The following is a 17586-nucleotide window of genomic DNA, read 5'->3' as shown; positions in this document are numbered from 1 at the left end:
GTAAGAGACCTTCTTACCCGACCAAACTTCCTCCGGGACATCGCCTTCCAAAGGAACTGATGGTGTAAGATTTATGACGTCCACTGCAGTCTTTATGGCTTCTCCCCAAAATGGTTTGGGTAGTTTAGCGTGAGAGAGCATGCACCGAACTCTTTCTGTGATCGTTCGATTCATTCTTTCAGCTAGCCCGTTCAGTTGTGGCGTCTTTGGTGGTGTCTTCTCCATCCTGATTCCATGAGCTTTGCAAAACGCTTCAAAGGGACCTCGGTACTCTCCACCATTGTCAGATCGAACACACTTGAGTTTTTGACCCGTACTTCGCTCTGCTTGGGCTACAAACTCCTTGAAAGCATCAAGAACTTGATCTTTTGACTTCAAAAGGTATACCCATACCTTCCTTGAATGGTCATCAATAAAGGTGACGAAATATGATGCCCCTCCATTGGATTTCTCGGACATGGAGCATACGTCAGTATGCACAAGATCAAGAATATGCTTTCTTCTCATAGGCGTAGATGATCTTCGGAAAGCGACCCTATGTTGTTTTCCGGCTAAGCAATCATGACATGGTGAGAGAGAAATACCTTTCATATCAGGAAGAAGTTTCTTGCTAGAAAGTATACTTAAACCTTTCTCACTCATATGCCCGAGTCTTCGGTGCCATATATCGATGTCATCACTTGCAACGTTTACTTCTTCCTTGCAAAGCTTGGCTTGAGTCACGTATAATGAGCCTTCTTTTCTTCCTCGAGCCATGATCAAACTTCCTTTGGTTAACTTCCATTTGCCACCACCAAAATGACTGTCCAAGCCGACATCATCGAGCTTTCCGGTTGATATGAGATTGAGTCGCATGTCGGGAACATGTCTCACATCCTTGAGAACTATCTTACATCCAGTGTTTGATGTAAGAATAACATCCCCCTTTCCAATGATCTTGCTTCTTCCTTGATTTCCCATTTGAACATTACCAAAGTCACCACTTTGATAGGTTGTGAAGAAGCTTCCATGAGGGGTGACGTGAAAAGAAGCACCAGAATCAACGATCCATGAGCTATCATCAGAGCTAAGATTACATTCTCCAACGAGATATAATTCTTCGCTCTGGTCTTCCACAATGGTGGTAGTCTTGTCTTCATGTTTCTTTGTAGGATTGAACCGGTCTGGTTTGATATTACCGGCTTGTTTGTCTTTCTTGAAAAACCGACATTCCGACTTCATGTGACCCTGTTTGCCACAGTAATAGCAAGTAACTCTCGGACGTGACTTAGATCTTCCTCGAGATTGGTCTCGTCCTCTGCTTCGAGGAGCTCTTCTGGGAATCATCTGGATGTTATATTGTGTGTGCAAGTCATTCCAACAAGAGACGACGTTCGTCTACAACGGTTTCGACCAAGGAGACCGTATTCACCTTCAGGGTGGTGCAAGAATCCTTCCAAAAAAAGATGTCCTGCAACTGACGAATGCCACAACAACACAAATAGGTCGTGCTTTCTTTAAGCAGCCTATTGAGTTCAATCCATCTGAACCAATCTCCTTCTCGACGCATTTTGTTTGCGCACTGGTCCGTGTAACTGAAGTGAGTAGCCATGGCATGGCGTTTTTTGTGTCTCATTCCACTGATTTCGTAGGCGCCGAACCATCTCGATACTTCGGGCTTTTCAACGCAAATGAATCTGCTTCGACATTGGCTGTTGAGCTTGATATATCTAAAGCTCTAGATGTGCTCGACATCAATGATAATCATGTCGGGATTGATGTGAACAGAGCAGTGTCTGTGCAATCTGCTAACGCTTCTTATTACTCAGACAAAGAAGGTCGGAAGATAGACATGAAACTCGTGAGTGGGCAACCTATTCAGGTTTGGGTGGATTACGAAGGAACAACACTCAACGTTTCACTGTCTCGCTTTCACACTTGTTTAACTGTATTGTTCAGCTACTATATTTATTGTCGTGTAATTTCGGTTGAAAGTTGTAACAATAGGTTATAGGCTTATTTAGTTATTTATTTCGCCGCCAGAAAACTAATAAACATAGAGTCAACTCAAGAATGTAGGAATATATAATTCATAAAAAAAAACATACGGTGGACGATTTTTTTCAGACTTTGGTTACAAAAGTTTAAGCGATATATATATAGGTGAAAAAAACAAAAAAAAAAATCAACCAATATATAGTTGAAAAAAAAACAAAAAAAAGCAATATATAGCTCAAGAAACAAAAGTTTAAGCAATCTAGAGGACTACACCATTTACATAGTTTGGTAAAAGTACATCGAAACACGTTGTAACCTAGGATTTATAAGTTTGCAAGACTGCAACCCATTTACGTGGAGATCATTGGCAAGCGACAACACTATAAAGTTTTATATTATTACTTTTTCGTCAGCTAAACTTTTATATTTAAATGATCAAATCCACAAAACCTTTATAGTATCTGATTTGATGAGATCCGATCCTTAAGATATCACCCTCAGCTTTAAAACGATTATTTCTGAAATAAAAGCAATTATTTCTCAATAAGCCAATCTTCAATTCACGTGACATTTCTTCCACCCGAATCTTTCTTAGATTAGATAATAAATACTATAGACCCGGAAAACTATAGAGAACACATATGGTTGGTTCGGTAGGACAGAAGATTAATGTATAAGCAAGGTTGAGATACTACTACTGTATAATCTCATCCTGACACGATTGACACAGAAATAAAGGACCTTGTCTAAATTTGTCTAAATGTACTCTAAATCAATTGCGTTCGTACATGCACTTATAATTTCACTAAGGTCAGCGCCTCTGTTAATTACAAGAACTGGATTTTTGAACTGCACGACCGTGCGAGTTTTCTTTAATATTAAAGTATTTTAGGCTATGCAATAAAATATGTTAATAAATTAATATAATTTAGCGTTGTATATTATCTAATTTTATAATAATATTTGTGTTGCATATAATATTACTACTATAAAATTTATAAATTTTGTATTTTTGTAAGAAAAATTATTTTGAAAATATTATTATGTAACAATACTGATTTACATAAATTTTGTTTTATTTCTAAATTTGAAATATATGTGAAAATTAAATTAAGTTGAACCTACATAATAGAGAATTTGGTGTATAGTGATTAATTAAACCAATTTAGTATAGATTCTTAAATAATAAATCGAATTGGTTTTTAATTCAAGTGAATACGCATACGTTAATAATAGTAGACTAAAATCTTGTATATACGATATAAATTAAGATCAAATGTTTCATCTATGGAGGGAAGTGTAAATTAATTGTATTGCATGGTAAAAGCATTTAAAGGTATGGCTTCCAAGTGATATAATTAAAAAAAATAATAACATATAAAATAAGTCATAATTTATGTGCTAAATAGATAAAATATTTCTTTTTAAAAACATCTTTTAAAATATTTCTTAAATTTAATTTTGAAAATTAATTCAATTTAAAATTATTATTTTCATGAAAATATTATTAAAAGTATTTTACATAATTATTAATATTTGTTTACAATCAAAACTAAACTAAAATTTAGTTTCTAATATACTTTATGATAATTAAAATTTTAAATAACTAATTTTGAAAATAAATTTTAAAAAGATTCTATAAGCTATTTGAAAGATTTTGTTAGACATTTTTTAAGATATTTATTATTATTTCAAATAACATAAAGAAATTAAAAGATATTATAATTATGTTATGTAAAATTTAATAAATTTTCTAATGATGGTCCAAATAAAAAATCACACATAAAAGAAGTCATGACTTCTATTTTAATAGTATAGATAGATAAGCTTATTATTCTTTTTGTTTCAGTATTTAAAAGACTTTTTCATTAAGTGTAAAAGACTTATTTAGTCAGAGTATCATCAATAAAAACATCCGTAAATGTGAAAAAAAAAATTATGGATTAACGTTAGCAGCAACACTTCTACTTTTTTTCTCCCTACACAATTATAACCATAGGACACAAGTCTTTTGGTTAAAAAAAGGAGACACAAGTCTATGCAGATCTGCCAGTTCATATATATTATTATGTTTTCATTTCAAGTCATACTTTACGTTTAGTTTTTATACTGTTGAACTAGATTTCTGCTATATAAAACAATAAAAATCATACATCCAAGTCGAAAAATATGTTCTGAATGTTGGTCTTCCCTGTTCCGTGGACTAATAAAAGTAAACTGGTTCTTAGAGCATGATTATTGGGTGTTCTTAGGGTAAGGTTCTTAGCGAAATATAAGAATCCGTCTCTTAACTTTTAACTAAAAAAATTAAGAACCGGCTTGCTTAACTTTTTTAGTTAAAAGTTAAGAACCGAATTCTTATATTCCGTTAAGAGTACCCCATGCTAAGAACCCCCAATAATCTTGATGTTAGTTCCCAAGTTGGCGCCTCTTCTCCTGTCTAGTAAACACATATACTACTCAAATAAATCATGATGCATGTAAATTTCTTATTGTAGTAATGTTATTATTTTATTTTAATTATATGTGATTTATGTAAACCAGAACTATCCTAAATTCTAATATAAGGAAATTAAATGTAAGTTTTGCTTCCTATATTTTATTTAATTTATTTTTATGTTTTTGAAAAGAGGGTGATTTATTTTATTTTTCGTTCGAAGCTTACATCGTAAGTAGGAGGTCGATGTCAACTAAATCCTCTTTACAACAAATGGGTGTCTGACGAGTGTAATTTATGGTTTATGTAAACTGGAACTATCCAATTGTTAAGAAATTATGTAAGTTTCTTTTAAATGAATTAAATGCAAGTTTCGGTTCATCAATGTTCAAAAAAAAAGTTACGGTTCATTTTTATTTCTTTCTAAGCTTAAATCACAAGTATGAGATGTAAATTTCCTCTTACAACAAACGGCTGGCTGACACGTTGGTGTGAACATGAGGAACTTAGAGAACAAGTTTAATTCACGTAGGCATCTCTTCTCATTGTTCTCTATATAACCTGTGCATGTCTAGCTTCAAAACTACAACATACACAAAACACACACATATATCATATACATTCACAGATAACACACAGACACATACATACATATATACACGTACATCTACTTAAACAGGCTAAAGATGAGTTCCAGAGGAGAAGGTTCTAACTCTTCGGCGGATAGGAAGGTGACTAAAGAAACAGCGAGTGTGATTCCCGTTGAAAGAAAGCTGGTTAAAACCATGGTCTTGAAAACCATTATCTCTGCTTTCACCCCCTCTGGTGGTGATCAGGGTTCTGAGCCTACCGGCGACAGCAACGGCAACCGTAACGGAGGCCGCGTGCATCCTAGTCGCTGATTGGTCCTTTTCTTGGGGCTGAAAATATATATGTGCCGCCGTTGTGACCTTTCTTGGGGTTTATTTTCCTTGATGCTTATTATATACCTAAATAAGGTGGTGTTCTAGGGGTCTAAGTCTTTAGTAATAATGCGTCTCTTTGTTTTTCTTAAACTAAATGTTTGTATCGTTTCCGGTAACGGGTGATGATGGTTATGATATTCTCTTTTTAAAATGAAAACAGGTTGTGATATAACTACGATCGATTTGTGTTTATGATATTACTATTAAACCAGTGCTCTTTTTGTTTATCGTAATCATGTTGATAATTTTTATCAACTTTCTTATTTCATATATATGTCACCGTGCTGTCTTATCTATTTTCCTCAATTGGTTCTATTAGGGATAAATGTCCGACATCAGATATTGGAAGGGATCCTTAGTAATATAAAAGATGGATGAGCCACTCCACTTATAACCAATTTGTTTTAGGTTGGAAACTCATCTAGCTTAACATGGTATCAGAGCCCGATCCATGCAGTCTAATTCGATCCATTATCGATCCAGCCCAAATTCGGTACATCGATCTTTGTCCGAACATTCCGAGATTGACGCTCAAAGAGCCATCATTTCGAAGGGACATATTAAGGATAAATGTCCCACATCGATATTGAAAAAGATCTTTAGTAATATATAATATGGATGAGCCACTCCACTTATAACCAATTGGTTTTAAGTTGGAAACCCATCTAGCTTAACAGGTTCTCTCACTTTTCTTCTAAAAAGATCTCTCTCATTTATCTCTATCGATGATGACAGTTAGAGTTGGAATTATATACCAAACAGACCAAGGAGATTTTATCTGTAACATTACGTTTTTAAACGTTACAGTTGAAACCCCCCATTATTATATAACATTTTAGTAAAAATCGATTAATATGAATAACCTACATACTCACAAATTATAATGGTCTTTGGTGAATGGCAACTCTGTAATGTTCGTGAGACTGAGCAAATCAGCAAAATAAGCCGGGGAGAGAAAATATACTTCTAGCTAGGATATAGCTAAGGCAAGAAAATACATTTATATGGAAAAATACACACAAATATAGCAAAGGCCTAGGATAACAATATGATATTGTTTATATTCGCTGAACAGCAATGACTTGATCAACTGATAGTCATGTTCACACACACTTGTTTTCCACGAAGTCTCTCATCTCATCTGTTTTTTGTTTTTTTATCCTTCTTGGTTTTACTTAATTTATCCTTTTAGGTTTTTTTGGCATGAGATTTTACTTAATTGATTAATGCATATGTTGATAATAATCTTTTTGTCAAAGTCAACTGTCAACGTCAGTATCTGGTAAAAATATACTTATAAAGCTAGTCATGAATTCTTACCTTTAAAACAAAATGGTTCGGCAGTAGAGAGGAAACATTGTGGACTGATGTTAACTGCCAAAAAAAAAAGCGAGAACATTTAAGAGACAGCTCATAAACTCATTCATATATGACTGATGACGCGTAGTGATTAATAATGTTTTGGTTTTTAATCTTACTGTTTTCTTGCGGTCAGTGGTGGATGAAGAAGAGACAGGAGCCTGGAAAGAGAGATAGTTGTACGGACAGAAACTAATTTAGTTATCATGTATCAATAAAGTAACTTCGTGAATAGAAATTGGATATTTTTGGAAATTTACACGAGTTTGTTCTTTGTTGCAAACAATGTATAAAATATTCCTAGGTCCAGGACTTCTCTTATAAGTGGAACTTGGATGTGTGTTTGTTGGCTTAATGTTTTTATTATTTTTAAGTATTTTGATAATAATAGTATTACGTTGGACAATGTCTAGTTATTTTTAAAAGACAATTTTTTTTTGAGAAAAAATGACAATTTTCCCCAACATATTTTTAGAGCATTTGTAACAATGACACTAAATTTGTTGTTAAAATTACACCAAATTTGGTGTTTTAGTATCAAAATAATTTTGCGATCTCCAACAATGATACTAAACTTTATACCAAAAGTAACATTATATATTATTATATGCTTTCAGTTTTAAAACTTTTATATTTTTATTATTTATAATTGATAAATAATTATTTTATGACATCTAGATTATTATTTTTATTTTTATTTTTTGTAAATAATAAATGATAATAGTCATTTAATAATTTATTTTGAAAATAAAAATTTAAAATTTTAATTATGTGAAATAAATTTTAAATAGAAATAATATAATATATATATGTTAAATTACAAATTTGATAGTAACTGAATTATATTATTAAATGAAACATAATAAAATATATATTTTAAGGATATGGTATGATGAATAGTGTTGCACCAAATTTAATGTAATACTATTCATATTACACCAAATTTGGTAGGATGGTGTCAATTTTGATGTTTTGTTGGAAATAAAATTACACCAAATTTGGTATTTTGGTGTCTTGGTGTTTTAGTGAAACCTAGAGTTTAAATCTAGATTTTATTAAAATAACTCTAGTTTTGGTTCAACAAAGGTAAATATATAAATCTAGAATTTTTGCCAACATATTTTTAGAGAAACCTCTTTACAAATAAATACAAGTGACAAAATTTTCTTACAATGTAAATAATTTTATTTTGTAATGAAATTATAAAAGAAATAAAAATAAAGAGCCAAAACAGGAACAATGTAATTACTATTTTTGTTTCATCATATTATATTTTTACATTTTGAGGTAACTCTTTTGCTTATTAAATATTGTGTGACTAATTAAGTTATGTAATCTTTTTTTAATTAGTTAAACATATATATTAAATGATATTTTTAAAATAACAAACTTTCTTAATATTAGTTTTTTCTATTTATAAATAAAGAGTCCTGATAAACCAGTAACACCAATCAAGCTGATGACAAAAAGAACAAAAATACCTTCATGTGTTTTTTTAGCAAGGGGACAATGTGGGCCATCAAAGTAGCAGCCTGTCGCCACTAGTGACGTCTCAGAAGTCCAGTTTTGTAAGTACTAATTGGCTCTAATTTGAATTGAACACGAAAGCATATTCAAGTATAAAAGTAGCTGACGTTTCCTTAAGATTTTTTTTTTTTCCGTTTCCTTAAGATTTGTTAGGTAAATAAATTCAAGGACATCTTCATGACAAATCGAAGATATTAAAATCTACAAGGGGAAATGCTTGCAATACATTAGTTAAAAAGAATAAAGAAAAAATTTGTCGCTTAAAAAAATAACAAAAATCGTGGATTAGATCCAGGGCCGGTTCTTGCAAAGTCGGATGAAACATTCTATTCAAACCCCCAAAATTTTGAAAAAAAATTATATATAAACAAACCTATAAATTTGTAAAAACAAAATTAAACCCTCTAAACTATATAAATCCTTCTTAGACCGTATATAACTCCCAAAATCTCAGAGTCGGTCCTGATTAAATCTTGCTATCAAGCAAGTCAGCAATGGCAAAATTGTATTGATCGTTTTTTTAAAATTGCTTGATTGAATTCAACCAACAAATTTGTAGCTAGATGTTTAAATGTGAAGATAATCTTGTTCTAAGTGTACTTCCAATTAGAGGTTCTAGCTCCGGGGTTCTAAAAATATATATTTGTGTATGTATATACTATATATGTGTATGTATTTGTGGATTCTAAATTTTACGGAAAATCCAATCTAAAATGTCTAAACTTTCTCTCCGGAAAGAGACTCTATGCACCCAACATATCCGGGAGGTTGTTATGTTTCAACACAGTTTCCTATCAGTTGATAGGGGAAGAAGACTTGCAAGGGGAAGTGGGTTGTCTCATAGCCAAAGGCAATTGGCTCTTAATTGGATTAGAAACAGTATGAGAAGTATGCTTACCAAGCCAGATCATCAAATAGGAACCAGCAGAACCTCTGAGATAAGGACTCTTTGCTTTCTCTTTCTCATGCTTCCTTAGGGTGTTCTCGTTTTTGAATTTGTTTGATTTTTTTTCTGTATATGTAGCCGTACAATGCGCGCACTGATGTACTGAATACACATATCAATGAACCTCTTGGACTTGTCACTGCAATGACTTTTACAAATGGGATGCCTTTTGTCGGCACTAGTGTAAGCACTCAAGCTTTTAAATATTTAATACATGTCCATCATTCTCTTTTTGATTGACTTTTTGCTTTTGTTAGAATTAGTGTGGTCGCATTTCCTTTTGGAAAGACGAAGACGGCTTGTACACCTATAACCCTCAACCCTTCAGGTATTTGAGAACATTTAGTGACAGCCACACTGAAGAAATCAGTTGTCTACCTTCAGTAGGAGATAATCTTTTCTTTGGTTCAGCATATAACATATAATAAGGGTAAGAAGCACATGTAAAGACTGACAATGTTATGAATGATATAATCAAATTGTTTTGCATTTTCAGGTGTGGGATCTCAAGACATTTCAATGTAACACGATCCTAACTCTACACACTGACACTATCACATCGGTCTTAGTTTGGGGTGAGTATGTGTTCTCCTCCTCCTTGGAACGAACCATAAAAGTTTGGACTTGTTATGAATATAACCAATGGGTTAATGTTTCAAATCACATAGAAAGGACACATAAGTTTCACTTTATCCCCATTCTTTTCATATCAACAAACACAACTCTTGGTAACTAATTGTTTTGTTGGTTGTGTTTGTTGGAGTTTGAAACAGATTTTACATGCTCTTTGTGGTATGATTGAAAGAAAGGCAACACCTGTCATATGTTGCTCTAACCATAGTGGAACGGTCAACCTCTATATCTACAATGATGGAAAGTTAGTAAACTAATGTTGTATTATAATCCTAATTCATGTTTTCATTGATTGTAATAAAGTATGTATTTATGTGATATAGTTTCATCCGAAGAGGCAGTCTTTACTCCTTAGCAACCGTCGACATTTTGTTATTTGGTGCACAAAATTTGCTTTTCACGGGAGGGAAGAATGACACGTTTAGGGCATGGAGGAGGAACGTATTTGGCTGAATGTAAGATTTCAACCAAAAAAATTTGGAAAAAATAGCCGATAGAAACCAAATTATATTTTTTAGATGTATATCTGTTCTATTAAAACATTATCAATATGATAAATTTACTTCAATTTTATGGGTTATACTAAAAAATATACCACTAGATTTTATGTATTCTATAGAATTTTATTAAGATTTTTTTTGTCTAATACTAAGACTGATTACTGATAGCAGTATGAAATGCTTTTGACCAGACCTGTTTCTTTATGTGTGAACTTATGCATACGGGCTTTTGTTGTATTTTCCGTGTGTAGTACATAGCTATGTGGACATAATTATTGATTTATGATAGACATGTGCGTGTAGATGTTTTTGTTGATGAAATCTTTTGACGATTATATGTCTAATAGTTAAGAGAGGAATAACCGCCTGCACAATCAACACTTCCGATCAACGGACTCACTCCTAACTCTCCTTCATCGTCAGATCAAGGATCGTCTTCTTAGCTATTGACATCAATCCCCAATCACCTCCTCCAAAACCATGCAACTTTGGCTCTCGACTGAACTCCAACCGTCTCTTCCATCATTGAATTCTGAGAGTCATGGTGGGCTTTTGGGAAACCTTTGGGAAAATTGGTCACATCTGATCTTAAACTATGGGTTTCTTAGGGGTTAATTTCAACTAATGGGTAGAACTATAGCTTATGGTTTGTAAACATTTAAATTTTTTATGTTTTGAATATGAAAGCCTTTAGTCAAAAAAAAATATATATGTCTAATAGTTAAGAGAATGACCAGTGATAGGTCAATGCCATGTTGTACACATTAAATTTATAATTTTACCCACACACTATTTACACATTGATGTGATTATTGTATCATTGTATGCATTTGTAATAGTTTAGATTGAATACAGCCTAAGGAGCGTTTTAGATTCTTGAATGGGGTGGTAGATTCTAGTGCAGTGTCAATTGAGAAAGCGATTGTGCTTTCTGATCTTCTTATCAGCGGCTTGTTTGAAGTCTCACTAGCTAAGGCCCTTTTCGTTTGCTCACCCAGGTGATCCATCTGGGTGAAGATGCAAATCGATGTTCGTTTTGTGCATTATAATGCTACATCCAGATGGATCACCCAGCTGAATTTTTAAAAACTCATCTCAAATTGTCACCCAAATGAAGGTGAGTCTTGATGGTGCATCTAGATGCAGATGCATCTAGTTCAGTCCAAAATGATTAATGACAAAAATGACTTTTTAAAATCAAAATATTATTTTCAAACCGTAAATTCTATTTTCTTGCATATACATTTTTCCGCTATAACCAAAAAATACATTTTCTCGCAAAAACTGAAAAACACACATTCCCGCTAAAACCGCAAGATGCGTTTTTCCCAAAAAAAAAATGCAAAACGCACATTTCCATAAAAACACATTTTTCGGTCAAACCAGTAAAATCGCACTTTTCGACCAAAACCGAAAAATCGCATTTTCCCGTCAAAACAAAAAAAACGCATTTTTCCGCCAAACCGCAAAAAACGCATTTTCCCGCCAAAACGCAAAAAACGCATTTTCCCGCCAAACTCCAAAAAGCATTTTCCGGCCACAACCGCAAAAAGCATTTTCTCGCCAAAACCGGAAAAACGCAATTTTCTCGCCAAAACCGGAAAACGCAATTTTCCCGCCAAAACCAGAAAATGCATCCGCCAAAACCGAAAAATGAATATTCCCGCCAAAACTCTAAAAAGCATTTTCCGGCCAAAACCGCAAAAAACATTTTCTCGCCAAAACCGGAAAAATGCAATTTTCCCGCCAAAACCAGAAAAACACAATTTCCCGCCATAACCAGAAAAACACAATTTTCCCGCCAAAATCGCGAAAAAGTTTTTCCCGCCAAAATCACGAAAAAAAAACTTTTCCGTCAAAATCGTGAAAAAACAACTTTTTTCGTCGAAAACACTTTTCCCGCCAAAACCGCAAAAATACACTTTTTCCGTCCAAACCGCAAAAACGTATTTTTCCTCCAAACCCATAAAAACGTATTTTCCGCCGAAACCACGAAAATATACTTTTTCGCCAAAAACATATTTTTCCTCAAAAACCGCAAATATATTTTCCACCAAAACGGTAAAAATGTTATATTTCCGCCGAAACGTAAAAAATTATATTTTAGTCATTTTATTAACAAGTCCACCTGTATGCAGATAGAAGTTAAAAAATGAAAAGCAAACGAACATAGTTGCATTCAGATGATTCATCTGGATGCATGGACGAAATGAAGAAACGAACAACACACAGATGGAGCATCTAGATAAGACATCTAGATGGATCATCTGGATGTGCATCTCTTCCAGATCTACAAACGAACATGACCTAACTACTCAGGCTGAACATGTGCTCTTTTTGAGTCTTTTACAAAACGTTTAAGCCACTGGTCGGTCGACGCCTAGACGTTTTCGGCTGGATCCTTTTATTGAAACGATTTGACAAAATTATTGTAAATAACACAGCGCAGCACATCTTTGACACAAAAAATAATAACACAATGCAATCATTAAGAAACGAAATTATTTGTTTAATTCAGTAAGATATTTTCTACTCAGCAAGTGCAAAGAGAGAAGCATATGCCACCATATTACACTCTGCTAACTTTTATGTATGTGGAGCTATAACAGCAGCGCAGAGCATTCGCATGTCTGGCTCTACGCGAGACCTGGTGATACTCGTCGATGACTCGATCACTGAGCACCATAGATCTGGGCTGGCTGCCGCTGGATGGAAGATCTATCCCATTCAAAGGATCAGGAATCCAAAGGCCGAAGCAGAGGCTTATAATGAATGGAACTACAGCAAGTTTCGTCTTTGGCAATTGACTGAGTCGACAAGATCATCTTCATCGATGCCGATATGGAATGAACTTATCGATGAAGTTCATTTTTAGACTATAAAATATCCTCTAAATTTCCTCTATCGAGTGAGAAAGACTCGATTTGATAAAGAGGTCTCTGATTATCCTTTCGAAGAATATATTTTGTATTCCTCATCCTTACGTTTCACTTTAATCTCCTCTCCAGGTTTACTTGTTGAAACGATTATCATCCTCACTCTATTGAAATATCCAGCTTGCTCCGTATCCATCATACAGTCATTCACTTGTCCCCAAAGAACATCATTCACATAGTCATCGTCACTGTCTAAGTCCATCACAATAGGCTTCTCCTTCACATATATCATATACAGCAGTAGAATCCTTCAAACTAGACACATCTTAAATCACTTTCTTGAAATCACAAAATAAGGAACAATAAGTGAGGAAAAACAATCAAGAAACAGATCACCAAATCAATAAACAAAGTTCGCCATGGCTCGCACTGGACTCCAAGTGTCAAAATTGTCAGTGTAGTAGAGAGAATCGGTAATAATAAAAACGCAAAATCGAGAAGAGATCATTTCCACTTTTGTCGCGGCTCACTAACTTAGATAATTTTTTTTTTATTTTTGGGCCGAAATAAAGGATAATGCCCATATATCACTACAAGAAAACATCGTAATTCTGACGGACATTCTGACGGAAAATGAGATCCTCGGAATATTCCGACGAATTTTCGAAGAAATTCCGAGAAAACCCAAAATTTGGGTTTCCTCGGAATTTCCTCGAAATATACCGGTGAAATACCGAAGAAGTCATATTCCTCGGAAAACACCGACGAATATCCGAGGATATATTATAGCCGTTAGAGAGCCGTTGGGGATTTTAAAAATTCCGAAGAAATTCCGAGGAAAGAGCCGTTGCCGTCGGTATTCCGTCGGAATTTCCTCGGTACTGTCGGCAGCATTTCATCTATAAATACCCGCACCCCCAACCTTTTCATTCACTCCATTTCTTCATCCTCTCACATACTATATTTACACACGAATTTGATTGAAAAAAAAGCATGTCTTCTTCAAATTATTATCGTTCTTGGATCGATCGACCTCATTTGGATCCGAACACGAGATTGCTTACGGAAGAATACCAACGAGGTATAACCGAATTCATGGGGTTAGTTCACCGACAACCGGAAGCAAAAACAGGTATGTTAAGATGTCCTTGCTCTAATTGTAAAAATAGAAAGGTTATTAAAGAGTGGGATGTTTGGACTCATCTATATTTGAGTGGGTTTACACGAAGTTACAAAATTTGGTATCATCATGGGGAAACTGATTATGAACATGGTAGTACTAGCGAACCTTAGCCAGCGGTTAGATTAGAAGAACCAATTAGAACGGATGTAGATTATGGTGTAGGTACTGAGCATATGGTAAATGATCATTTTAGAGGGGAAGATTTACCCAATGCAGAAGCTAGGAGATTTTATGATATGTTGGATGCTGGAAAGCAACCATTGTACGAAGGTTGCAGAGATGGTCATTCAGCTTTATCATCTGCTACAAGATTGATGGGCATTAAAACAGATTATAATTTGGCTGAAGACTGTGTGGATGCGATTGCTGATTTTGTAAAAGGTATTTTACCCGAGGATAATGTAGCTCCTGGTTCATACTACGAGGTTTAGAAACTCGTAGCTGGTCTTGGTTTATCGTATCAGGTAATAGATGTATGCAGCGACAACTGCATGATTTATTAGAGGGCGGATGAACAACGTGTTACATGCAAATTTTGTGGAAAGCCTCGTTATAAAGATACAATTGGAAGAGTTCCAGTGCCATATAAAAGGATGTGGTATTTTCCTTTGACGGAAAGGTTGCAGAGGTTGTATCTGTCTGAACGCACAGCGCAACCAATGAGATGGCATGCGGAGCACTCAACAGATGGTGAGATCAGACATCCTTCAGATGCAAAAGCGTGGAAGCATTTCCAATCAAAGTATCCCGACTTTGCGTATGAGAGAAGAAATGTCTACCTTGGATTATGTACTGATGGTTTCAGTCCGTTTGGCAAGAGTGGAAGACAGTATTCTCTATGGCCCGTCATTCTTACACCATACAACCTCCCTCCAAACTTGTGCTTGCGACGAGAGTTTTTGTTTCTCTCGATTCTCGTTCCCGGACCAGAGCATCCTAAGAGATCACTTGATGTGTTTCTTCAGCCACTAATATATGAGTTGCAACAACTATGGGCTCAAGGTGCTGAAACATACGATGTTTCGTGTAAAGAAAACTTTCAAATGCTGGCAGTACTAATGTGGACAATAAGTGATTTTCCAGCATATGGTATGTTGTCTGGATGGACAACGCATGGAAGGCTATCATGTCCATATTTTCAAGATAACACTGATGCTTTCCAACTAAAGCACGGAAGGAAAACGTGTTGGTTTGACTGTCACAGGAGATTCCTACCACCTGATCATCCATATCGTAGGAGTAGGAATTTGTTTACGAAGAACAAGAGGGTGTTTGACAGTCCACCTCCGGAAATTTGTGGGAAAGATTTGAAGATACAACTAAGAGATTTTGGTGCAGAAAGGACGCCAGACGTCGGTGGACATGAGCGTTTTCCGGTAGATGCTGTTGGAGAACTACATAACTGGCACAAAAAAAGTATTTTCTGGGATCTGCCATACTGGGAGGATCATCTGCTAAGGCATAATTTAGATGTCATGCATATTGAGAAGAACTTTTTTGACAATCTCATGAACACGATCCTTAATGTTCAAGGTAAAACAAAGGATAATTTGAAGTCAAGACTGGATTTAGTCGATATATGTGCTCGTTCAGAACTTCATGTTGATGAGAATGGTAGGGCTCCTTTTCCCATATACCGACTTGATGCAGCGGGAAAAGATGCGTTCTTTGATTGGATTTCAAACGATGTGGAATTTCCAGACGGTTACGCATCAAATTTGCGTAACTGTATCGACAGAAAGGAAGGAAAGTTTACTGGCTTGAAAAGCCACGATTTCCATGTAATGATGCAGCGCCTCCTTCCGTTCGCCTTCAAGGAACTATTAGCACGAAATGTTCATGAAGCAATTGCAGGGATAAGTGGTTTCTTCCGCGATTTATGCACGAGATCAGTGACTCTTGAAGGTATTGAAAATTTGAAGACTAACATAGCCGTGATTCAGTGCAACCTTGAGAAGATATTTCCTCCCTCATTTTTTGATGTTATGGAGCATCTTGTTATTCACCTGGCAAGAGAATTGAAACTTGGTGGTCCTGTGCAGTATAGATGGATGTATTTGTATGAGCGGTATATGTACCATTTGAAGAAGATGGTAAAAATTATAGTAGGGTGGAAGGTTCTATAATCGCACAGATGATAAATTAAGATACTTCAAACTTTGCCGAGCTCTACTTTCCAGCAGAAGTACAGACCAAAAACAGAAGACCTGTTCGGCATGATGATAGAGGTGAACGGGAAACATATCATGTTACGGTTCCAGACATCTTCACAGATGTTGGACGACTTAGCGGAAAACCAAAGGACCGTCGACTTACTGAGCAGGAGCGCAGTCATTTGCAAACATATTTGCTCACCAACTGCGAAGATGTTCTTCAATATGAGAGGTAAATAAATTAGTTTACAAATTTTTATTTTAACAAGTTAAAATTTCAATCTTAATTAATTATATTATTGTCAGCATATGTACAGGATTTTCATGGCAGAAAAGCGGTTTGAATATAGATACGCCACAGAGGAGAATCTTAAAGAACTGAAGCAGAGAGAATTTTCTCGATGGATGCTTACTTATGTGAGTACTTTAAACAAATTAAAATATTATTTATCACATATTTATACTAATTCACATATATTGATATAACATATATAAGTGCTATTAATAGGTGTCTGCTGATATGACCAGCGGTGAAACATTTGACGATTGGATACGCGAGATGGTGCGTGGAGCAGAGTATGTTGTGAAGTCATATCCGAGATTTTGTACTCGAGGATATGCATTCACAACTCAAAAGAGGAGACGTTTGAGTACGACTTATGATGCTGGCGTTTGTACTGCATCCGGAGATGATGTATACTACGGAACCATACAGGAGATTATGAAAATCAAGTATCCGGGCATGGTTGGATTGAGCTGTACTGTTTTCTATTGGGATTGGTACGACAACACTCCAGATCGAGGTGTGAGAACAGATGCATTTGGTGTTACATCAGTACATTCGAGGCGAAAGTTGCAATATTATAATCCTTTCATTCTTGCTTCTCATGCCGATCAGGTAATTAAATATACATATATAAATTATTCATAATGATTCATCATCATGTGTATTAATAACACTTATTTACAAATTAAATAATTTTTTAAATGTTACAGGTTTGTTATATCAAGTACCCCCGGGTTAGGAACA

At 34.9% G+C, this 17586-nt stretch overlaps 2 protein-coding genes across 2 annotated transcripts in view; one reads left to right on the top strand and one right to left on the bottom strand.

Moving 5' to 3' along the window:
- Window positions 1-1330: 1330 nt before the first annotated feature.
- On the top strand, window positions 1331-5316 carry LOC106308986 (L-type lectin-domain containing receptor kinase I.7-like). Its single transcript, XM_013746082.1, has 2 exons — window positions 1331-1902; window positions 5094-5316. Exons 1-2 carry the CDS (start codon window positions 1331-1333, stop codon window positions 5314-5316), a joined length of 795 nt encoding a protein of 264 aa, XP_013601536.1.
- Window positions 5317-13287: 7971 nt separating this feature from the next.
- The window catches only part of LOC106308985 (2-oxoisovalerate dehydrogenase subunit alpha 1, mitochondrial-like), a 10328-nt gene continuing 6029 nt past the window's right edge, over window positions 13288-17586 (bottom strand). The window contains exon 6 of the mRNA XM_013746081.1: window positions 13288-13497. Coding sequence (XP_013601535.1) covers window positions 13288-13497 — 210 coding nt within the window. The remainder of the gene's footprint in view (window positions 13498-17586) is intronic.

This window comes from Brassica oleracea, chromosome C8 (assembly GCF_000695525.1).
Source record: "Brassica oleracea var. oleracea cultivar TO1000 chromosome C8, BOL, whole genome shotgun sequence".
In the NCBI taxonomy this organism is placed as follows: Eukaryota; Viridiplantae; Streptophyta; class Magnoliopsida; order Brassicales; family Brassicaceae; genus Brassica; species Brassica oleracea.
This window is presented reverse-complemented; position numbering and strand designations above follow the sequence as displayed.